This window comes from Lytechinus pictus, chromosome 7 (assembly GCF_037042905.1).
Source record: "Lytechinus pictus isolate F3 Inbred chromosome 7, Lp3.0, whole genome shotgun sequence".
Taxonomy (NCBI): domain Eukaryota; kingdom Metazoa; phylum Echinodermata; class Echinoidea; order Temnopleuroida; family Toxopneustidae; genus Lytechinus; species Lytechinus pictus.
Window position 1 is genome coordinate 43525624 of NC_087251.1, and position 25552 is coordinate 43551175.

Here is a 25552-nt window from a genome sequence, read left to right on the forward strand (position 1 = left end):
TGTACACGAAGGTTTAACATGATAAATAAATATATATTTCATTATTCAAGCCTGTTTGCATAAGAATTATACGAGTTTAAATGAAAATATTTGAATAGCGATTATTGAAATCATTATTGACATTGATTTTTTTATGGATAAAATTTAAAACATAGGCCTACATAACCGATTCTCATATTACGTCGAGGGAACTATAAGAATTATACGAGTTTAAATGAAAATATTTGAATAGCGATTATTGAAATCATTATTGACATTCAATTTTTATGGATAAAATTTAAAACATAGACCTCCATAACCGATTCTCATATTACGTCGAGGGAACTTACAGGGGGCGTAAAGGCAGCTCGAGCTAAAGCCGGGGTAATATATAGGAATAACAACGCGCCTCGGAATAGTATATTTCTAGATAGATGGCGCTATATAAATGCATATTATTATCATCATTATTATTAAGGATGATTTTGATTTCAAATACTACAAAAATAACATTAATATACTGTAGGTTGAGATAGTGAATTGATTTTAAGTATGCAGACTTGGAAACTCTCTCACACACACACACACACACTTTTACATCCGCTTCATAAATTCCACCCACATACACACCGACACACACACCCTCTCACTCCTGAACACACACACACACACGCTCATTAGCGTAAATAACTAATATCTTATCTTAAACTAATGTACTTACATGTAGTCGCATTAAAGCTAAGAAACAGAGGTGGCATGTGAGAGTGAGGTGAATACATGTATATCTTTTTCAGATATCTCCAAGGAGAATGTGCATATATACTATTCCACTCGGTATTTATATGGCCATTGACCCTTCAAGTGGGGGGAAACAAAAGCGTGGTGTTTGTGGGAGGGGGAGTGAATCTTTTCACTGCAACCTGAAGTTCTGCACAATAAGACAAAATAATGCAGAAGGTCCCATTTCTAAAGTCTTTGGTATGACACGGTTGGGGATCGTATCCCGACCTCCCGTCCATGAGGCGGACCAATTGTACCAGAAACTGACAAATTTTGGGGCATTTCTAAATGACATCTTGCAAATAAAATTCATTACAAAATTTACTTAAAGTTATGTTTATATGTTTTTTGCTCGCTTCCTACACTCGCTTGCGAACTTTTCAAGGCACTCATAAGTATCCAAACCATAGCCCCCTGATAAATTTGGCCTCTTCACGCGACAGGTACTAGAGAAAACAACAACAACAACAACCATGCTGTACTTCATCGAACTTTATCTGAAGTTTCGAAAGTTGAGTGACATTTTAAACAAACTAACCCATAAATGTGGTTTATGAATTAGTTGCAATAAACAGTTGGACGGAAGTACAGGCGGTATGCAGTTCCATGTTCTATTTGGCTTCTGCGTTAACGTGCATGCAGCATTGGCAGGGATCGGCATTCAATATTCGCTCAAAAGACGAAGAGGTGACAAGAATAAAAATGAAAGGAGATAATAAACTTTCTCGGTGGATTGCATTCATGGTGCTTGGATGTGTACTCTTCATGGTAGGATTTTTAATTGGATATCTTGGACATCCAAAGGATTTCTGTTCATTATTTTCAGCGGTGGAAACTGATAAAATCAGTCGAATGATGATTGATGAATGCAAAGCTGAAAATATCGAACAAAATCTCAGGTAGGTCTGAAACACTGCACGCTTAATAATAATAATTATAATAATATATGCATTTTTTTAGGCGCAATATCAATCTCGTAAGAGCTGCTCAAGGCGCACAAGTGTCGGGGGGCAAACAAAATTACAAGTAACCGAAAATGAGTTTAATACAAAAGAGCTAATCTGGTCCATAAAATCAGAGGCATAACTTTGTTTTTTCATATATACAATATTTTTTTATGGTTTCTTGTCAATTCGAGGGTGCTGATTACGAATCTGAATGATGCCACTCGTGTAACCTTGAAAAATTACCTGCAAATTACCCATAAATCATAAAATTGCCAGCAAATTTGCTATAAAATGTATGTAATTGTGTTGCAGGAGTGAAATACTCTCTGAAAAAACAATTTTTTGACAAAATATTTATTTTTTGATATTCAAACTGGCCGCCACAGACCTCTGTATACCCTATTATGTACAATATGAATAGGGAAAATTAATTTTTCACAAAAATTATCACTAAGCTGCAAGTAATTGTGATCTATGGACGAAGTAATAAATGAAAATCATCAATGCTAACATGATATATAAATTATTATGTCATATATGGGAAAATCGTTGTATTTAATATTCAAAATAGCTGCCACTGGCCCAAATAGTATTATTTTCTATGGCAAAGGGGCCAACAAAAATCGCAAAATTTAGCACTTAAATGCATATTATTAAGATAAACGAGTGGAATACTGACTAAAAACACAATGGCTAACGAAATATATTATTTAATATGTCTTGTATGTGATAAATGCTGTATTTTGATATTCAAAATGGCCGCAAAAGGCCGTAACATAAATATGTACAATGAGAAAGAGGACCAAAGAAATCACAAGAGTGAGCACTGAAATGCATTCATTTGTGATGAATAAATGAGATACTGTCTAATAAACATATTTTTTAACGAAATATATTATTCAGCTTTAAAGTTTGTGTTTAATATTGTATTTTGACTTTCAAAATGGCCGCCATAGACATTGATTGTATTATGTACAATGCGAACTAGGAAATAAATTTTCACACGAGTGAGCACCATAAATGCGATCTATGAGTAAAATATTGTCTGAAAGCATAATTTCTAACAAGATATATCAGTTCTTCTGCCAGGTAGGTGATAAATACTGTATTTTGAAAGTTAAAATGGCCGCCACAGGCCCCAACAGTATTATGTACAATGTGAATGGGGACAAATGATTTTAACAGATTTTGGCTTTGCTTGACTAAATGGTGTTGTAAGAGTGAAATATTGTCTGAAAACATGATTACTAACGAAATATATCATCTAAAATTTAGGTGATAAAGGTTATATTTCAAAATTCAAAATGGCCGCCATATGCACTTTTGTGAAAATTATCTGTCCTCATTAAAATTGTGCATAATACAATATAAGGGCCCATGGCGCCCATTTCCCATTTCAGAATGCAGCATTTATCACCTTAAATGCACCAGATATTATATACCTCGTTAGGAACCATGGTTTTAGGCAATATTTCACTCTTACATCACAATTATATGCAATACTTATAGTCAAGCAAAGCCAAATTCTGTCAAAATTATATGTCCCAAATTACAATGTACATAATACTTTTATGACCTATGGCAGCCATTTTGAATTTCAAAGTACATCATTTATTACCTCCATGACCAATATGTGATTTATTTATTTAGAAATCATGTTTAAGACAATATTTTTACTCATACATCACAGTTACATGCATTTTATGATTCTCACTCTTGTAAAAAGTAGATTCCCCATACGCATGTAACATCATTTAGTAAGGGCTTGTATAAGCTATTTTGAATGTCAAATACAGTATTTATCACTTACATGGCAGAAGAAATGCTATATTTCATAAAAAAATCATGTTTGAAAATAATGTTTTATCATACAACAGGATTTTATGGATTTCATAGTCAAGTAAATCTAAATTCTTACAAAATGACATGTCCCCATTTACATTGTAGATAATACTGTTATGCCCTATAGGGGCCATTTTGAATTTCACAATACAGCATTTATCTCATGCATGACAAAATAAATGATATGTTTCGCTAGAAAACATGTTTTCAGACATTATTTTACTCGGTGATTACAATTACATGCATTTTATAGTTCTTACTCTTGTGAAAATTAATTTCTCCAATCGCATTGTACATAATGTATAATGGGCCTATGGCGGCCATTTTCAATGTCAAAATACAGCATTTATCAAATAAATTGCATTTATATTTCATTACAAATTATGTTTTTAGCCAGAATTCCACTCGCTTATCTTAATACTAGTAATATGCATTTTAGTACTCATTCTTGTGATTTTCTTTTGTCCCCATTAACATTGTACATAATAATATAACAGGGCATTTGGTGGCTTTTTGAATATTAAAATGCTAAATTGTTTACATACATGACATAACAAATGATACATTTCGTTAGCAATCATGTTTTCATCCATTATTTCGCTAAAATCACAATTACTTGCATCAAGTGCTCACTTTTGTGAAATTTAGTTGTCCCCATTCATATTGTACATAATATAGAATACAGGGATCTATGGCGGCCATTTTGAATGTCTAGAAAATATTTTTTTGTCAAAAATCGTTTTTTCAGAGAGTATTTCACTCCTGCAACACAAATACATACATTTTATAACCAATGTGCGGGCAATTATATGATTTTCATGGGTAATTCGCATATTTTGGCGGCCATATCGGATTTTGCCAATTTGTGGAAAATGCTCAAGGTTACACGAGTGGCATCATTCAGATTCGTAATCAGCACCCACGAATTGACAAGAAACCATCAAAAAATATTGTATATATGAAAAAACAAGGTTTGGTCAATTTTCTATGGGGCCTATCCTGGACTAACACTCCTCTAAGAGTGAGACGAGTGGACAGTCAGTTTGGAGTTGGGTTTACATCTTTTAAAAGTTAATTATAGCTCCTTCTGGAGTGAACAGTGTATATTTTTAGACATTTTCACTCCTAAAAGAGGGTAAATCCACTCGGAAATCGACTCTCAAAAGATGTAAATCCCACTCAAAAAAGTCTGGTCCCTCGTCTCACTATTAGAAGAGTGTGATTAGCGAAACTCTATTGCATTTAAGGTATCACAGGCCTAAAACATTTCCCATAGACTCGCGTGTTAAAATGGCACTCTTAAAAAAATCATAAAAAATAAGGAGAAATTCGGGGATCGAATGTTTACTACCAGTGGATAGGATATATATCTGACAATTCATATCTGACCAGAAAAGGGTCCCTCGACCAGCTCATTTTAAGAATAGATCGGCATTTATAAAAGAATCTTCTAATTCATCAAATTCATCACCTGAAACAGTAAAATAGCCCTTATCCTTCCGCCAGTCAAAATAAAGTTCCAAAGTTGGTGATATTTCTTCCCAATTTGGGAAAAGGAAGTTCAGTAATTGCCAAAAACAGAATCAATGTTAGATGGATAGTCATATTCATACACTTTGTCAATCAGCCATATAAAAATAAAAATAAACTTGAGGGTTGGTTCGAATGAATATCTGTTACCTTCCCGATGTTAATATGCTCGTGCAAGCTTGATGTGTATTTCATATTTATTACATAAACATAGGCATATCAGGAGGACAAAGAAAATAATGTTGCTTCTTTCCATATGTCCCTTTTCTATGGATGCGTATACATGTGCATGTATATAGCTCAATGGTCACTCTTGCATAATAATCCAGAAATCATTTCCGACCGGAATGTAACCTCAATTACTAAATGATTTCCATGTCAATTCGAAACGGATTTACCGCCCTTTCACACAGTAAAAACAAAAATCCGTCATTTGAATGATGATTCTAGTGAAAAAAATGCTAATGACGATTTTTTAGCATGTGTGAAACCAAACTAGAATCACGAACGCTAATCACAATCACGAATTCAAATTCTACTCCGGAGGTGAATTCCAGTTAAGTTTCACCTAAATTACGGTACGAATTCTTCGTGTGAAAGGTCCGATGATTCTAAAGACGAATTGCAATCATCATTTCAATGATGATTCAAGATTCACATGTGAAAAGGCCCGAAGTCATATTGACTTATTTGTTTGTACTCGTGTCTATTGTGAACATCTACAGCATGTTCTCGTGAGATGTCTGGCTCAGGGGCGGCGCCACTCGGGGTGGGGATGGGAAGACGTCTTGAAATGTAATAAGTTTTTTTTCTCAGTGGAATTATAGGGGGATTATAGATTTATATGACCGATACATCCCTCTTTTTATAGTCTTCCTTCTTCTTGCTTCCTATTTTCTTCACCACATTCCCCTCATTTCGCGTCTGTTCCCCCTTTTCAATCCTTAAAAATCATAGCGGTGCCCCCTTGTGGTTACTTGCTCGTAGGCGACATGACAATGGGTTGTATCCATTCATTGTGAACTTTCTATTTTCTCGCTCGTAAGTATGTATCGTGAGTGATTATGGGGCTTTTCACACGTGAATCTTGAATCATTAATGTATTGATGATTGCAATTCGTCTTTAGAATCATCGAACATTTCACACGCTAACTCGAAAACTGTGATTTTATCGAATTATCGTGCAAAGGCGGTATGTGTCCTTGGTGACTTGCCAATCAAAGCACTGCATCGATACGATGGGTGCATGACAATTGTATTATCTACGAAAGTGCTTGAAAGGACACGTAAGCTCCGCCCAACCCCCCCCCCCCCCCGAAAAAAGAAGAAAATGTTTTGGAGGTCAAGCCTTTCACACGTAAAATCCGTGCCGTAATTTGAGTGAAACTTAAGCGGAATTTACCACCGGAGCAGAATTTGAATTCTTGATTGTGATTAGCGTTCGTGATTCTAGTTTGGTTTCACACGTGCTAAAACTTCGTCAATAGCCTTATTTTTTACTGGAATCATCATTATTGCGATTTTTTACCGTGTGAAAGGGCAATATATCTAGCTCGTGTTTATATTATGAGTGAATTGATATTTCATAAAGCTGTCCAGGAGTTACGAGCGACTTTACAAATGACTTCATTTCGGGCCTTTTCACACGTGAATTTTGAATCATCATTGTAATGATGATTGCTATTGTAATCGTGACTGTGAATAGCGTTCGTGATTCTAATCATGTTCTAGTTTGGTTTCACACGTGCTAAATATTCGTCATTAGCGATTTTTTTTTACCGTGTGAAAGGGCGGTTCAACTGGTTACCATTTCTTAGAAGCGAAATTAATACCAATGGAACGGGCAGAAAAGGAGTATAGGCATTCAATTGATACAATTAAGATATATAATGATTAATAATCATATTATATTTTAATTGATAAAGAGAATTAAGCAGCCGACCTCATTTGGCTGGAACGCCAGCAGAGAAGGAGAATGCCGAAATGCTTGTAAATCTATGGACCGAGTACGGATTCGATTCGGTTCGGTTACTATCCTACGATGTGCTCTTGGCTTATCCGGATCCAGACAATCCGAATAAGGTACGGACTATTTTACCCCATAATAACATCAAACATTTCAGTTAGTTGTATTTGTTTTCTTTTACAGTTAATTTGTTACTATAACCAGCACAAATAACATCATAATTATATAATGTATATAGGCCGATATAAAAAAAAACTGTTTTGAAACAAATATATGATGGATAGATATAAATGATAACGGATTGGTACAACTACCATATTTTTTATCGTACCATGGACCTATAATAGGTCCATGATCGTACCAAAGCAGTATTCAATTTTGTGTGTTTCAATATAATAACTGAAAATTATAGAATACCGAACCAAGAAGAAAACTAATACCAGCAATTGGTCATAAAATACAAACAATAAATACAATCGATAATATTTAATTTAGTTGGTTCAAATTTACATATTGATAAAGATACTCTCATTCGAAACATTAAAAAGTAATGTATATGTTATTTCAAAGTACAACTGTTTGGATAGATATAAATATTGTAGCGACATGTTATAGAGCGACGTCTCCATTTATCAGTGTTTCAGATTTCTTGAAATCTTAGGATAATAAATATGTTTCATGTACATGATAAGAAGTTCAAAGGACAACAATTTTGATAAATTATGAAAGTTACTTTACACCATGGACGTACTGTCGAGAAAATACGATCATTTTTATCTTCTTATATACATTTACAGACTGAACGATAAATTCCTTTTATGTTGGAGAAGATGAGACCTCTTTTACGTGTATCTTCTTGAGTGCATAAAGTCAACGACAGTGTACTTTGTTGTTGGAAATCGGTCATTGGTATAATTATTATATTTATCATTATCATTATTATTGTAATATGCAAGCATGCCATAAGGGCGTTTATTACAAAACACGTAACCGACACGATAAAAAAAGACAGATCAGACATATAGAGCTTCTAGCTTCATGGATCAGTTATTATGTATCGTGCAACCCGGTTACACTTCGTAATTCCGAAGGTTCTTTATTCCGAAGGTTCGTAATTCCGAAACACGTAAATTGCCTATACCTCGATGTTCGTTAATCCGAAAACGTAAAAGGGTTCGTTAATCCGAACATTTGTGGCGTTATTCCGAAGGTTTGATAATCCGAAAACGAAATAAGGTTCGATATTCCGAAGGTTCGTTAGTCCGAAAACGAAATAAGGTTCGTTGTTCCGAAGGTTCGTTAGTCCGAAAACGAAATAAGGTTCGTTAATCATTACGTTTTCGGACTAACGAACCTTCGGAATTACGAACCTCATTTCGTTTTCGGATTAACGAACCTTAGGAATTGCGAACCTTACTTTGTTTTCGGAAATACGAACCTTCGGAATAACGAACCTTCGGAATATCCGAACCTTCGGAATAACGAAGCTTCGGAATTACGAATGTATGCGGTTTGGGAAAGGTAGATTCCATTATCTAGGCCCAAACAGGACCACGTTGCCATGAGTAAAGTTCCAGCAACTTTCCTGTGTATGTATATATGCATGGGCGGAAATCCCAGGGGGGACAGGGGGGACGTGTCCCCCCTACCAAAAATAGTAGGGGGACACAATATCAAATGTCCCCCCTACTATTTTTGGTCTTTTATGATGGAGAAAAATGCATCATTCACATTCGAGATAATACATGTATTTTGGACTAAATGACCTTACCTTTTGGGTGTCAGGTGATTTTTCAATATGGAGCTTAAATATCAAGTTTGGAAGTCAATATACATTACACATTTCACCTCGAAAATCGAACTTTCATTATTTTGTGTGATTTACAAACTGATTTTTTAAAAGTGCTCTGTAAAAGTAACAGCTTCATGATCTGAATATTGACATTTTCTGCTCGCACTGAGGGCTCGCAATTTTCGATTTATTAAGTACCTATTATTTTTGTGTATTCCATTTAGTTTGAAAAAAATCAAGTCTGATTGTCAAAACGTATCAGATAGCGCTGGCTACTCTTTCGCATTTTAATTGGCGATTTATGTATGTCTCAATATTGATTTTCATGACAGTTTATCAAATATTTTGGCTCGCGATTTGTGCTCCCATTAATGGTTAAAAATATTTTGACTGATGCATTCTATTCATAATTACAAAATTGCTTGAAATGTCCAGTTTTCAGGCCATAATATAATCAGATTTCTCGCCCTCATTAGGCATTAATAAATAAGATATTAATAATTTAACGATTAAATTGTCCCTTTTGTTTCATCTCGCGCTTAGCAAGAGGAATAGGAAGATAGTCATCATTTTCATATGATATGCCCCAAGGATGTCCCGGTCCTATGTCAAAACTCAAATAACAATGAAAAATATCAGCTCTATATTAAGTGCGATCCATATCCACCTCACAAGTTTCCTACAAATTGCTTGAAATATATAGCTGAAATCGACTCTTTTTCAGATTTTCCATGATAAAAGAGGTGTAGAATGCCTAGATTCTAGGTCTAAATCTGAAACACGCGCATGTTTATTCAGATATTCAACTTGTTCTCTATTTAAATCATTATCCTGTTTCAGATCACAATATCAAAAATTTTCAGCTCGTGCTTTGTGCTCGCATTATTAATGTAGGAAGATCCCCTATTACTCATCCTTTTCATGATTTACAAAACATGAATAGAGTGTCCCGTTTTTAGGTCTAAATCTCGAATTTTTCTGCTCGCGTTTCGCTTGCATCAATTGGTTAGTTATATAGCTACCCTGTTCACGATTACGAAAATTGATTAAAATTTTCGATTCTTTTTGTAGAAATGTCAACAATTTTCAGCTCGCGAATCGCGCTAGCATTATTTGATTGTTGAAATATGTAACGTCTTCATGGCTAAGTGCAAGCAGTCCTTAACAAGTACCTTTTCGATCAGTTCAAATTAAAAAAAAAAACATTTAATGGCTGCACTTTGCACTCGCATTATTAATGTAAGGACCGGGTGTAAGGAAGGCCCCCAATTACTCATCCTTTTCATGATTTACTAAACATGAATAGAGTGTCTCGTTCTTAGGTCTAAATCTCAAAATTTTTCGCTCGCGCTTCGCATCAATTGTTTAGTTGTATACCTTTTATATGTTTCAATTACAAAAAGTGCTAAGAATTTCCATTCTTTAGGCTAAAATAAAAATAAAAAATTAAGCTCGCGCTTCGCGCTCGCATTATTTGGTTGTTGAAATTATTCATGTATTCATGGCTAACCTTTTCCATCAGTTAACATCTGCTCGCACTTCGCTTTCGAAGTGATTATTTAGTTGCATATACATCTTTTTCAGGATAACAAACATTGCCCAGAATGTTCAAATTTTAGGAAAAAATACATAAAATTCCCCCCCCCAAAAAAAAAAAAAAAAAAATTGCTCGCGCTTCGCGCTCGCATTATGATATCATATATTAATGTTGAATTATAAGAATAAAGCTAAAAAGTGGCCATGAGGACTGCTCCTTCAATGAAACAAACAAAAATCATCTTCGAGCGGCCGATCGGGGATTAACATATGGCTGGAAAAAAAAATTGCCCCCCCCCCCCCATTGGCGAAGGCTGGATCCGCCCCTGTTGTCCCCCCTACCTTTCGGGACAGATTTCCACCCATGTATATATGTACGTATGTATGTCTGTATGTATGTATGTGCCTTGAGCAAGAAACAAGATAGATGATTATGTGCGCTATACAAGCACCCTACATATACGCTCCATAGAAGAATTGAATTGAATTGACATGAAAGACGTCCTCGGATGAAATAATAAAGATCTATTCAATGCATACAGGTGATGATAACGGACAATGGAGAGGTTAACTTTACGACAGCTTTACATGAAGAGATCTTAAGACCAGAAGATGACCACCCGGACGTTGTTCCACCATTCAATGCTTATTCTGCGCAAGGAGAGCCTGAGGTAAGAATAATTGTGTACCAAATTGGTGTCCTTGTGGGACACTCTCAACTTTCACTACAGGATTTTTAAGTTCCCGACCTTTTAGTGGCGTTCATGACATCTTTACGGGTCGTGTGGTCCAGTTGTTAGGGCATTGGACTCATAATCGCAAGGTTGTGAGTTCGAATCCCTACTCTGCCATTGTCTCCACTTTGATAAAAAGGCCCGAGAGTAATATCTGCCGTCTATAAGGCCAGCCGCTATGACTGATTAACCTAGACGTTAAATGTTTCCTAGGTGATCGGTTTTATACCAGCTTGGCTTTTACTAGCAAAAAATGCTGCCCTGCGGAGTTCCTAAGGGAGTTACCATAAACAGAAATATTCTCTATTCGGACAGAGCCCTGTATTACTTTGCATGATTATGGAAGGAGCGGTGATATATAATGTTGATGGGCGGGAGTGTTTAAACTGCCCTAAAAGTGACGTCATTTTCCCCTTAATTGAAAAATAGGGGTTTACCACAAGAAAGGATTACCAGTCGTTCTTAAAGTCGCTCTTAACTTACGAACTGCTTTATGAAGCAGCCCCAAGTATCCTTTTTTAATTACTATCTTTCTACATTCTTTTTTGAATATATATTTTTATCATTTTCTTGAAAAAAAATCATTTGGGGTTGCCGTCCTAATCCTATAGCAGCATTCCTACAGGATATAATGATAACGGAACTCTCGCGAATAGTCAGACATAGTTACTTAGCATATTTATAAGAAAAAGAAACTGCTGGAATTTGACTAAAATGCATACCTTGAAAATAGGTTACATTAGTGATTTTTATTACTTTGACAATAGTTATACTATGATAATTGGCAGGTTAAATTCGGACGAATGTTTATTCTAAGATGGAATTCATGTGTAAATGTTCTCTATGTTGCAGCAAAAATTAATAGCAGTTTAAATATACCCCCCCTCCCAGGAAAAAAAATATATATAAACAAAAATCATAATTATAGTAATAAAAGCTCACATATCGATTCGTAATATAAGACAATAAGGAGCTTGAAAGTGCTATCCACTTGAGGCTTTGTTTCTTTGTTTTATTCCATTCCAGGGTCCTTTGGTTTATGTCAACTATGGTCGTGCAGAAGACTTTGAATGGCTGGCAAAGAATAAACCTGAAATCAACATTACTGGATGCATAGTTATTGCAAGATATGGAAGAGCGTTTCGAGGAAATAAGGTGAGGCTGATGATCTATTCCACCCAAGGCCATACGATTATATTTTTCCCTATACAGTTGGGAGCAAAGGGGGGGGGGTGGGCAAGAATATGAAGCATTATTTAAAACATAAATAAGAAAGGGAGCGAAGTAAATTGAGCTCCTTATATTTTCACAAATTTGATGAAACTGTAAGATTTGGTGCAGATTTAGCTTGCACTTATGTGAAACTTGTAGATAAAAAAGTACGTTTTCAAAATTTATGGGGGAAATAGTTACAATAGTCATAATGGTATGAAATAATGATGATAATTATGATAATGATAGAAGTAATATTCAATGATGATAGTATTTACAATTGCCATAATAGCAGTTATAACAGTCACTCTAACAATAATTATTTTGATAATAACGATAATAATAATGCCGTTAATAATCATTGAAAATGATAGAGATAAAATCACAACAATGATAGTAATGATGTTAGTGAAACAAAATTATTATCACTTTCATATAGTAAGAATGCAGTATTACAGTTTTAAGTTTCACATGCCTTATCACAAAGACCGGCAAATAAACGTTTGGTGTTTTTTTTTACTTTAAGATGCACAACTTAGTTCAATGTAAGCTACGAATATTCCTACATAATCATCCCATTATTACTACTTATTAAGTTACTAACTTCAACAAAATTGTCACAGTAAGTTATAACCGAGACAATTAATGTTAAGTGCCCTACCATTGATAAACTTACAGGTGCTAGCCGCAGAAGCAGCGGGTGCTATTGGGGTAATTCTATATTCGGATCCTGCCGACTACGCCATTGATGAAGATGTAGCCGTCTATCCGGACGGATGGTGGTTACCCGATACCGGCGCTCAACGGGGAAATACTTTCGTCAGTGATGCTAAAGGGGATCCCGTCACTCCCGGTTATCCGGCTAAACGTAATTTTTGCTCCTGCTTAGTAAAGAGAGGGAAAGACAGACAGAAAGAGGGTGGGAGAGGGAGGGAGAGAGGGAGAGAGCACGCGTGTACGTGTGATGCATATGGGTGTGGGTCGGTGTGCGGGATAGAGCAAGTGTGTGGGCTAGAACGATCTGAACATGAAGAAAATCAGAACAAAATCACACAAGTTGGAACCCTTCTCTCTCTCCATGTTTCACCACTTTCTTTCTCTCTCTCTCGTTCTTCCAGCGTACATGTACCGGTTAAACGATTCGGATACAGCCCTTCCAAAGATTCCGGTTCATCCGATTGGCTATGGAGATGCAAAATATCTTCTAAGGTTAGTGTTTATTGTATCTTTTAATATCTTAATAAGTAGCCATCGTTGTAACACCAAACAAAGATTATGTTTCTGATTACCCTTCATTTGTATGAAAAATAATGAGAGGAGGGGGTCATGCTGAACAACAGTTTCATTTCTTTTTCATTTTCTTCAAGGAGTTAAAAACAGTAGTTATTTAAGCAAGGGTGGGGTGGCGAGATGCACTGGACCCTCCCTATCCATTGGTTCCTCGCCCGTTTAAACAATCTAGTAAATCCACCGAATTCAATCTAAATTTGATAATGATTAAAAATAAACTGTTTTGGTCATACTACTACTACTATCCTCATTCGTGCCCTGTGGCACATAAGGCCTCCACGCTTTCTTTCCATTTTTGGCGGTCTCTAGCACAACCCCTGGCCTCATTCCAACTCTTCCATCCGTAAGTACTTCTCTCCTTCTCTACAGTTCTCCTCCGTGTTGTTTTTGGTCTACCCCTTTTGCGTTTTCCTCCTGGATTCCATGTTAGAGCAGTGTAACAATGATGGTCATCTTGCATTCTGAGGACATGACCTATCCAATTCCAACGTCTTCTTTTGACTTCTTGACTCATCTTGTTGAGTTGAGTGAGATTATTGAGCTCCTCCATGCCAATAATGTTTGGCCAGAATATTTGAAGCGCTTTTTTAAGGCATTGGTATTGAAACGAATCCTATCAAGGCCTTCTCGGCAAAACTAGACATCATTATAGCTACTCCATTATGATGTAATCCATCTTCTCTCCCATAGAATATCACGGTTTCGCCTGTTCGAAGTTTAATTTTACCAAAACCGGTCCAACGACACGCACTGATCCCCAGCACATCAAGACGATACTCCTTCATTACTTTTGCAACTTGTTCTGTCTACAACGAAAAAACAAAATGTCTAAATGTATTTGTCTACGTTATACATGTACTTAATGTATTGTGACGCTATGTTTAATTTATATTAGTGAGTTATCGGGCGATGAAGTAAATCCTGACTGGGCAGGAAATCTGGATGTAACCTACCGATACGGACCGGGATTTATCAACCCAAGAAGGTGAGAGCTTGATTAATGACTTCGAGACAAGATAGGAATGTTTCTTTGCTAAAGGCAATATTGAAACTATATCAGAATGATATAACGGTGAGACTCACCTTCAAACAAACTTACATACAATTTATGCGTGACGTAGCCCCCGTATCGTAAATTGGCCTGCTTGAATATTAAGGCATGATAATCTTCATTGATCCAAAAATCCTCGGGAACAAGCATACATCTCGTCAAAATTGACTTCTGAATTTCAGGTTGACTAAGATAATTTACGGGTTAGTTTGAGAATGACATCTGTTTTCGTTTAAAAGAACTCCGTATTTGTATTACTTGTTAATGAAAAGAAGTGAAATACATTATTTAAATCCTTGTCAAATTTAAAGACATCAAGTGTGGGTAATCTTCAATCGATTTTTTCCTTATCAGGAAGGTCAAGATGAGTATCCACACATCACGTGAGATCAGAACAATATATGACGTCATCGGTATCATCAATGGCGCCCTGGAACCAGGTGATAAGCAACCGATCTTATAACGTTTTGCTAAGAATTCACAAAGTTTAAAAATCTGAGAATGTGTGAAGTAGCGATGTTTTCTGTTTCTGTTTATGGTAACTCCCGTAGGAACTCGGCAGGACAGCACTTTTTTGCTGGTAAACGCCAGGCTGGTATATAACCAATTACCTAGGAAACATTTTACGTCTTGGTTAATCAGTCATAGTGGCTGACTTTATAGACGACAGATATTACTCTTGGGCCTTATAATATAATTTAAGTGGAGACAATGGCAGAGTGGTGATTCGAACTCACAACCTTGCGATTATGAGTCTAAAGCTCTAACCACTGGACCACACGACCCAGTAAGCAGAATACAAAAATGGTTGTGCTTGTGTTCACATTTGGAGCTTTTATTTTTGTCTAGTGATAATTATGGTCTTCAGTCCCTGAATAATGTACCCATTTCCTAATTACGATTTTCTTACTTTCTGATAAAAATCCATCAAACATGGTAAAATCTGTTTATCAATTTCTGTTCGACAAAACAAAATCAGATAAGCTGTGATGAGATGATGATTGAATATATTGCCTGCATGAAGGGTTGGAATTCGTCTGAAATTTGATCGAACAAAATGAAACACACCCCCTTCATTTTTTTTGTTTGGGGTCTTTTTTTTCTCCTAGTATTGTTGTAGAGTGAATATCAAATCGGTTTGAGACCCCCTTCTGAAAAGAGAGAGAAATTAAATAAGAAAAAGTTGAAAATTATTCACTCATTTTGTTCTTGATTCGCATAATATTGTTGATTCATTCTCGAATGCGTCCGATTTGTGATGTACTCGTATAATGTTCATCCTCCAGATCGCTATGTATTGATGGGCAACCACCGTGATGCCTGGGTGTATGGTGCTGTAGACCCTTCTAGTGGTACAGCAGTTCTCATGGAGAGTGCAAGGGTCTACTCAGAGATGACCAAAACAGGTAAATAAGCATCCACTTTCTCTCAATTCCATTATTTGTGTGTAGATGTGTGAGGGGGTATGTGTGTGTGTGCGTGTAAAAAAAATTATGAACAAAACGTGTGAGTGGGTATTGTAACTAGCAAATCAGCTTTGTAAAATATAGACTCGTCCAATGAATGGGGAAAAAAAAGAGGATTCGGTAAAAAACAAGGCAAAAGCGATTTTGTGTCTCGCCCACTTATGAAAATAACCAGAAATATCGTGATTTGCGAGGGCACGCAACAGAATTGTATCGAAACTTCATTGTGAAATGACTTGGATTAGATGGAATAATACTTGTAATAAGAGTTTTGCGCGCAAACTTTAATGTTGGCCTCAAAATGAACTTTGACCATACCATGTGACCTCCCAACACAATAGCATACAGGTCCCCTAAGTACATCTACCATCCAAGTTTGGTTGAAAAGTGATTTACAGTTGCAGAGTTATGTGTCATAAGAGAGTCTTGCACGGAAACTTTAACGTTGACCTGAAAATGACCTTTGACCTTACCATGTGACCTCCGACTGCAGCATAACATGCAGGTCCCCCAAGTCCATCTACCATCCCAAGTTTGGTTGAAAAGTGACTTACGGTTGCGGAGTTAGGCGTCATAAGAGAGTCTTGCATGTAAACTTTAACGTTGACCTGAAAATGACCTTTGAACTTACCATGTGACCTCTAACTGCAGCATAACATGCAGGTTCCCCAAGTCCATCTACCATCCAAGTTTGGTTGAAAAGTGACCTACGGTTGTGGAGTTATGTGTCATAAGGTTAGTGACGGACGGACGGACGACATTTGGATCCCTAAAAATCGTGTGGTAGTAATAAAAATTCTCGCTAGGAATTTATGGTAAGCTGTCTCTGCTCATTTTATTTACAATCGTTAAAATCAAATCCATCAACATGATTAACTATGACAAAAAATTGATTATTAAATCAAAATGTATCTCATTCATGATCAGGTTGGAGGCCTCGTCGTACGGTCATGTTCTGTTCTTGGGGAGCTGAGGAATACGGACTACTCGGATCAACGGAATTCGTTGAGGTATTTACACTATTTACACTACTATAAACTGAATAATTTTGGGAAAGAAAAACGTGATTTATTACGTTCTTTAAAAGGACAATGACATCGGTGAATAACAATTCTGATAGATAAATTCACGTAAATGCATTGAGATGAAAGATACTTTTATAAACCAGTCTCCTCCTTCAAATACAATGGAATTATCTTTCAACTTAAAAACAAATTCGAAAGGAAAGTTCTGCAAATTCGTAATTCATAATTATTCACAATCAAAATCCCTCATATAGGTTCTTCTTTTGAATGGATTAGTTATTCATTTTTGATAGTTCAAATAATTGTGAATTAATCAGTCTCAGTGTATCTCTTTATTCGTTTCATTATATATTTTCTTTCGTTTTTAGCCCTGCTATAGAATGAGAATGAAAATAAGGTGTGAGAATTATTTTTTTATGGAAACTCATTCCATTACAGGAGTACCAGAAAATATTAGGAGAGAGGGCTGTTGCATACATCAATACAGATATCGCTGTTATGGGAAATTATTCTTTCAGGACTTCATCAACACCCCTGCTAGAGGGAGCCCTCTACGATGCCGCTAAGAAGGTATTCAAAACACTCACTACACATGTATACTAGCCAATCGACATGATCGAAAAATCAGTTTGCTCTGATTTTCATGAAGCCTGATTGTGATTGGCTTATTTTTAATTGCATTGGTCGGTTGTGAAACAACTATCTGAATCTTTCGCGCGTTTAAAACTTTTCAAATCCTTGACAACACCCTGGTGTAGAGAGTCTTATGGTTCACCATGTGGTTTAGTCTTGACGGTGATGGTTTATAAGGTGGTACGAAGAGAAGTTGGCGAGAAATAAAATACAAAAGGAAGAGATTGGATTGGAATTGTAAGGCGAGAAAGAGACAGGGGACAGAGAAGTGTAATATTTTGTGAGGCAGTTACGCAAAAGCCTGCAAACCGTGTGGTTGAAAAGACAAAGTGATGACTTGGAGCAGAAGAGGAGATAAGTTGAGGAGTCTCGGCAGTTGTGGGTTCCTATACGATGTGGAGTCTCGACGTTCTAGGCGTTAAAGTGGAGATAACGGCTGGATGGAAATTCGAACTCATACATGTCGTAATCAGGAGTTCAATGCTCTGACCACTATAACACACGGTCACAACCATGGCCGTACGCAGAAGTTTATTTTTTTTGCTGGGGAGGGCAGGACGCATAAACTTTTTCTCCCAAAAAAAAATAATGCGAGGGAGCGAAGCGATCGATTTTGTCATCAGGGCGCTTTGCATTTTGTGGAGTGAAATTGAAGGATTTCGTGCATACTTTTGGTGAATTTGTGAAAATTTGCAGTAAAAGTGTAAGTTTTCCGAATTTCTGTGGGGCAACCGCCCCCCCCCCCCTCCCCCGCTGCGCATACGGCCATGGTCACAACATGGACGCCATGTCCATGGCACTATTTTCAGTTGTTTTAAGAAGATGACAGTGAGCAATAATCAAACTTTTAATCACAATACTTTTTTTTCATTGATGCTGTTAATAGGTGCCTGACGGTGAAACAGGAGAAAGAACGACATATGATGTTTGGCTTGAACGACGACCCGACAGCAGCGGCAACGGTCTACCGATGTATGTTGATAACATTTATTTCCATTACATCGGAGAAGGAGAATCATTCGATATTATGGAAAGATTCGTCACAACTATTTTCCCATTACTAGCACTCGGTGTAATACAGTATACCTATATTACGTCAATAAGATAACTTAATATTATGTGTCGATGCCAACATTGTGTACAAAAAAATGCATAAACTGCAAATATAGCGTACGGGGTGAGCGATCGAAAATTTATGAAAATCTAATTCTGTGGTAGATTTTGATACAATATTCAGAACATACCATTAAATTTCACCCTTTGGTATGTCCCTTTTTTTTTTTCTTGTTATGTTTCTCTTTTTTGTCACGGGTGTCAAGTGTCACCCAAGGCCTCCCCCTATCTTACGCCACAGCATGTAAACATTGATTTGATACTGACTCAATTTTGCAGGGTTATGCTTAAATCACTCATGGGGCCCGTAACACAAAGGTTAGCAATGATTATAGAACATTTTTCTACGATTGATTGCATTGACTACAATGTACAATCAATCGTGAAAATCAACCGTACGATCAATCGCTATCCTTTGTGTTACGGGCCCCAGGACGCCATTGACATGATTGAATAATACAATTTTTTTTTTAAATAATTTAAAAGTTGGCTTCTTTAAAGAGTAAAAACAATTTCTTTTGTTTCTCAAGTATCAACGTACTGGGATCCGGAACTGATTTTGCGCCTTTCATGTATCGCATCGGTGTACCCTGTGTGGACCTGTCATATCAATATGACCCGGTAAGAATTATGATATATATAGATATATATTATAGAACATCATCTATTCCAGACATAATCGCTACATATACATAAAAGAAAAATTAGTCCTGTATTGTCATTCAATGCATGTTCTGCCAAAAAAGATTAACACACTTAATTGCATAACAGTTAAAGGTTATGAGTAGGATATGACTGGGATTTATATAATGTTATAAGGTTCTACAAGGTTTCTATAAGGCGTAGTTTCCTTCAGCAAGGAATTCATCCACAGTGTGCTCACTCGACCCAGGTGAGGTAAATGGGTACCGGCAGGAAGTAATTCCTCAAAAAGCTGTGTGCACCTGAATAGGGTACGCTGGGAAGACATTTTTTGGAACTGAAGTGGCTACCCTGGGTAAATATACCGTTATTGTTATTATTATTATTATTATCATTTTTATTATTATTATTATTATTATCATCATCATCACTATTATTATCATTATTATTATTACTATTATTATTACTATCATTATTATAATTATTATTATCATTGTTATATGATTCAATAGATTTTCAGATCAAAGCTACAGTCACATCAACCATGGATCAACGAAGCCGACTCCAAACCGACCGATGGTATGTCATTGGTAATAACGTGATAGCTTTGATCGGTCTGGAGTCGGCTCTGCCGGTGTGACTGAATATGGGTTGTAATGTGGGTGTATGAGATAGTGACATTTAGATAAGAAAGAAGATGATTTATATAGCACACATATCCACCTTGTTAGATGCTAAAGGCGCTCGGTGAAACTAGTCTACCGATTCCGGTGCTCACAGATTTTTGAGGAATAACTTCCTGCTGGTACCAATTAACCTCACCTGGGTTGAGTGAAGCACAATGTAGGTAATTTTTTTGCTAAAGGAAAACACGCCATGGCTGGGAATCGAACCCACGTCCCTCACATTGAAAGACGAGGGTTTTGACCACTAGACCACGACGCCTCCCGAAGAAGAGTGAATGAGAATAATCTAGTCCTACTGTAATTAAGTACGTAAGTAATGAACTTGATGGAAAGACGCTGTGTTTCTATTGTGTCTTCAATGGCTTATCGTATAGGAAATGATTCTGGAGAACAGCTACAATAGAAACCAAGCATATTTATAGGTTCTAGTAGAAACCTTTTTTTCCCCGAATCAACATATAACTATATGATATCATGATCATAAACAGAGTCTTGGGATATCATCGTACCCTGTCTATCACTCCGTTTATGAGACATTCTACACTGTCAAGATGTTCCTTGATTACAACTTCTGGCGCCATCAGTCTATTGCACGGTTCATGCTTGAATTCTCGCGAAATATCGCAGACTCCGTGATTCTACCGTTTGGTGTCCGCGACTATGCAACGAAACTCAAGTCGTCAATAGACTACATTGAAAGTGAATACGGTGAGAAGATGGCGGAGCAGAATATCTATTTCGGTGAGTTTGGATAAGTGAAATACTCCGAAGTCCTTTAGGAATGTAACTTCACAAAATATTATGGCCATGGCTTTGTCAAGAAAGGCAAGAAGATAGAAAAATAACAACACCGGGACAGTCAGAGGAAATGTGGACACGTCCCTGGAAAGATTTTTTTTTTTGCCCCAATTCACCAAAACAGCATACCGTTTTCTTCAGAATTTAACAGGTTATCACCCACCATTGTTCAATTAAGTTATTCAAATGAACACTAGGGCCCGTTTTCTGAAGTCAACTATAATTTAGGCCATGGCCTAACTCTGTGTTAAACCTATGAGAAGCTAGACATTTCAAATTGCATTTATATCATGTTTAATTATTTTCCTATCTTTACTGGACACTTTGCTCATGTTTTCCTGATGAAGAGGACTATTTCAGTCATTATTCATTTCCAGTCAGTTATGAAGGATTTGATTGTCATATGAGCCGACAAATTGAATTTGTAGGCATATGGTTAGAAATTTTGATCGCAGTGGGCTGTCCATAATTAAACCACCTTTTTAGACCAGAGTTTGAATTAAACTCGAGCTCAGAACACAGATCTGGATATTCAGATCAGTGGTTCAGAATAAGGACTTGCGCCTCTTTGTTTCAATTTCCTTTAAAAAAAAATGAATGTAACTTAATTCCTAAAACCGGAAACTCAGTTCACGCGTATTCCTATATCCTCTGAGTGAGGGCGCTATGAGACTGTGATGTCACAAGCAAAATATATGTTATAAGTGGATCAAATGCTCTCTGCTGAATTCTAATAAATCGCAATACAGCACCATACTCTGTACACTTCCTATCTAAAATATCCATGACTTGCCGAAAATAAGAAACGCACACTTATCCATTACCATTGATAATGGCATTGATAGTGTGAATTTATATAGCTTACCCACTGTCCTAAGACGTTCATGGCGCTCGCTCAGCAGTAATTCATTTTCGTGTATGTAAACGAACAAACAAATCTGAAAATCAGCATCAAATTACAATTTGCAATCTTACAAAAGTTTGCTGTTGAATCCCCCCAACCGTGTTTATTCGTCTGTGTTTTTTTTCTTTTCCGCAGAATACATTGATTCAGCTGTTACAAATTTTACAGCGGCTGCTACATCATTTGAAGAACAGTTGGAGCAAGTCGATATTAATAAGTAAGTAATGAATGTCATTTTACTCGAGTATATCCAATTACAGTGTCATGATTTAATACAATACTTGCTCAGACTAAAACACTCACAAAGATGCTTAAGTTGATATCGTAATCGAACCAGAGAATACTTTCTACATCGTAAGGTGATACATTTGTATTTTCGTAAGGCGTATATGGGTCTGTAAAATATAAGCTCTGCTTTAATATACATGTATAGACTCATCCACTGACCTGCTCCTCTAATTACAGATATTTGTAAAAACATATTTGTCATACACAAATTTGGTTATGACTTTGATATTCAAAGTACAGATATACACGTATAATAATAACATAGGATTTTAGCGCAAGTATCCACCTTGCTTGGTGCTCAAGGCGCTCCTATATTACCCCGGCTAAGCTAGTCTACCGATTCTGGTGCGCACAGCTTTTTGAGGAATTACTTCCTGCCGGTACCCATTTACCTCACCTGTGCAGCGCAGTGTGGATAAATTTCTTGCTGAAGGAAAACACGCCATGGCTAGGATTCGAACCCACGACCCTCGGATTGAAAGGCGAGAGTCGGAACCACTAGACCACGACGTGCCCACGTATACACATGTGACACGTTTATATCAGCATGTAATTGTGATTTTATTTTGAGTGTGTGAAAAATAAAAATAAAAAATCTTTATATTCAAACTTCACTTTAGTCCCATCGCAGTTAGACGTGTTAATGATCAGATGATGCAACTTGAAAGGGCTTTCATTGATCCTGTTGGCCTTCCTGGCAGGAAATGGTTGAGGTAATAAATGCATTCAAATCACTTTGTAAAAAATATTAAATTCCTTACATTTCTAGTCCAATTGAATACCGAAGCATAAAAAATGGCATGATATATCATATTCCTCAAATGATGTCAATGAATTAGAAAGGTGAGGATGCAAGAATACAGCACATCGATGATCCGTCTAGAATCGCCTCCTTTATTTCGTTATTCTCAAAATAAATGAAATAAGTAAAGGTCACGTGACAACACTAAAAGAGCTTAACACGGATTTGTGACATATTACAAGCAATATGAAAGAGTACTGAAAAGTAAAAATGTAATTGCCTATTTTAATTTATTTTTGTCTTTTAAGATATTTTGCATATGTATAATTATTTGTATATCGACAGTTTTGTGTGTGTAAAATGGTAATGACAATACTAACAATGTAATATTTTATGAATTTCGTCCCTCCTATTTGTATAGACATGTCGTGTATGCTCCTAGCAGCGTGAACCACTACGCAGGCGACGCTTTTCCCGCCCTTGTCGATGCCATGTACCAGATTGATGACGACATTGATCAGGTGGCTCGATGGAATGCAGTCAGGGAACAAATGGCCATCGTAGCATTCACTATCCAATCAGCGGCAAGTACACTTACTGACGTCACACAACTCTGAATATTTCTCCTTCTCGAACCATATATATCGGATTCTCTATCTTTGTCATTTAATCGCGGGGGGGGGGGGGCTGGATGACACAAGTATAGATTGCAAATTAAAAATGATTTGATAGACTTTTGACAATATTACCTTTACTACAGTTACGTACGTAAGCATGTTCTGTTATGCATAACTAAACTTCACACGATCACAGGAAACTCGTTTCTTTACTTATTTTAATTTTTTCTGTTATTTTTTCTAATATAATTACAAAAGGGTGTTTTTCAGTCGTTTCACGTGTATATAAGAATGATATATCCTATCCATTGCTATTAGTAATCTGTTTTATATGTTTTGAATTAAATAAAACAATGTTTTTAATGTACACTGTAAAAAATGAAGTGCTAATTTAGCACTTACAGTGCTTGTATAGTGACTGCACTACGAGTGCTAATTGTCTAGTTTAAATTTGAGCTAGAAATTCAGCACTCGTAGTGCAGTTACTATACAAGCACTGTAAGTGTAAATTAGCACTTCGGTTTTTACAGTGTATATTTTATTTTAATTAATGAATCAAAGCATCCACAGAGTATTATTTATGCTCACCAGAAAATAAAAGACAAGCACTTTGGATATACATACGCCCATAGATTAATTTTCCTAACAAAAGAAAATTTGATAGTTACGATTATTCTTATCATAATTGTTATCATTTAAAAAGTAATGTAGAGAAAAATTGTGCAGATTAAGAGATGTCAATATCGCAAAAGACAATATTGCTGGAAATACTTTCTATAAAGGGATGCTCCAGGCTGAAAATAGTATGATTTGAACAGAAAAATGTTGATGTAATTTTCAGCATCATGATCTGTTTATAATTTCACTCTATTTCTTTAGATATAAATATTTTCAGCCCGGAGTACCCCCTTTAAAAGTAATCAATTGTACCATTGGATTGAATGAAGTTGCGCCCTCCGCGAGTCACATTATTTAGCTCAAAATTAATTTTGATGTTATTTTACTAAATATCCTTTATAACGTTTGATATTCCATATCATTGGGTTTTTTAAAGTAATGGCGACTTATATATGTAGATCATCTTATTGTTAATACCATGAACCTAATATACATGTAGGTCCATGTTAACACATATACATATATCTAGGTTCCGTCTTACACAGAGTTACTATATCGATATCCATCAATGTCACAATTTTTTTCTTCACCAAATTTGCACAATGTAATTTGTGAACAAAGAGAAGCACACTGAATTGTCAAGAAAACGATGAATGTATGAATATATACACCATATCTAGAAAATAATTCGAATAAACATGTATTTTAGATATTGACATTGCCGCCTTTCCACAGTTGTTGACGTGATTATATGGAATATTGTTTTGTTATGTTTTTAATTTCTGTTGATACAGGACCCCTTGGTCGAGCAGTTCTTGTAACTGAAAGGGCTATACCCTGTTAAAATAAAACGACAAATAAAAAATAAATAAAAATTGATCGGATCAATCGCAACTCTTTGTAAGACGGGGGCCCTGTATTAGCACTAGAATAATGATCAAAATCTTAAAAGCCAAATACTTTTATTCGATAGATTGTGATCTATCGCAATTTAACAATGAATCTATAGTTTGTAATAGAGTATTAAAGAATCGTTTATTTTCATACGGTGATTTTTGGTGATGAGGTCATATTCCAGATGTTTATTACATACTCAGTGGTTGAATTAAATGAATAAATACAAAGTGTAGTTGTATAACTCGAGTAAAATTGTATTACTGATCCTGTTTATGGCGGTGGATATGTTGATGATGATAACAACATTGATGATGACGATGATGATGATGACGATGATGATGACGACGACGATGATGATAATGATGATGATAATATAATGACGATGATGATGATGTGATAATAATGATAATAATGACAATAATCAAAATGATAATAATAATGACAATAATCAAAATGATAATAAT

At 36.1% G+C, this 25552-nt stretch overlaps 1 protein-coding gene across 1 annotated transcript; it reads left to right on the forward strand.

Annotated features, from left to right (window-relative positions):
• Positions 1-1280: 1280 nt before the first annotated feature.
• Positions 1281-25336, forward strand: LOC129265709 (N-acetylated-alpha-linked acidic dipeptidase 2-like). Its single transcript, XM_054903667.2, has 17 exons — positions 1281-1658; positions 7004-7160; positions 10915-11043; positions 12133-12261; positions 12997-13186; positions 13437-13527; positions 14504-14593; positions 15014-15099; positions 15946-16065; positions 17053-17135; positions 17589-17720; positions 18670-18755; positions 19427-19517; positions 20713-20965; positions 22062-22143; positions 22835-22927; positions 23378-25336. The coding sequence occupies exons 1-17, from the start codon at positions 1366-1368 to the stop codon at positions 23571-23573; spliced, it is 2301 nt and encodes a 766-aa protein (XP_054759642.2). The 5' UTR covers positions 1281-1365; the 3' UTR covers positions 23574-25336.
• Positions 25337-25552: the final 216 nt, after the last annotated feature.

Excerpts from the sequence above, each read along its gene's own strand:
- LOC129265709 (XM_054903667.2), top strand. The coding sequence starts at position 1,366 with ATGTTCTATTTGGCTTCTGCGTTAACGTGCATGCAGCATTGGCAGGGA. Across the intron at positions 22,144-22,834 it reads GAGCAAGTCGATATTAATAA|TCCCATCGCAGTTAGACGTG; the intron begins GTAAGTAATGAA and ends ACTTCACTTTAG. Across the intron at positions 22,928-23,377 it reads CCTGGCAGGAAATGGTTGAG|ACATGTCGTGTATGCTCCTA; the intron begins GTAATAAATGCA and ends CTATTTGTATAG.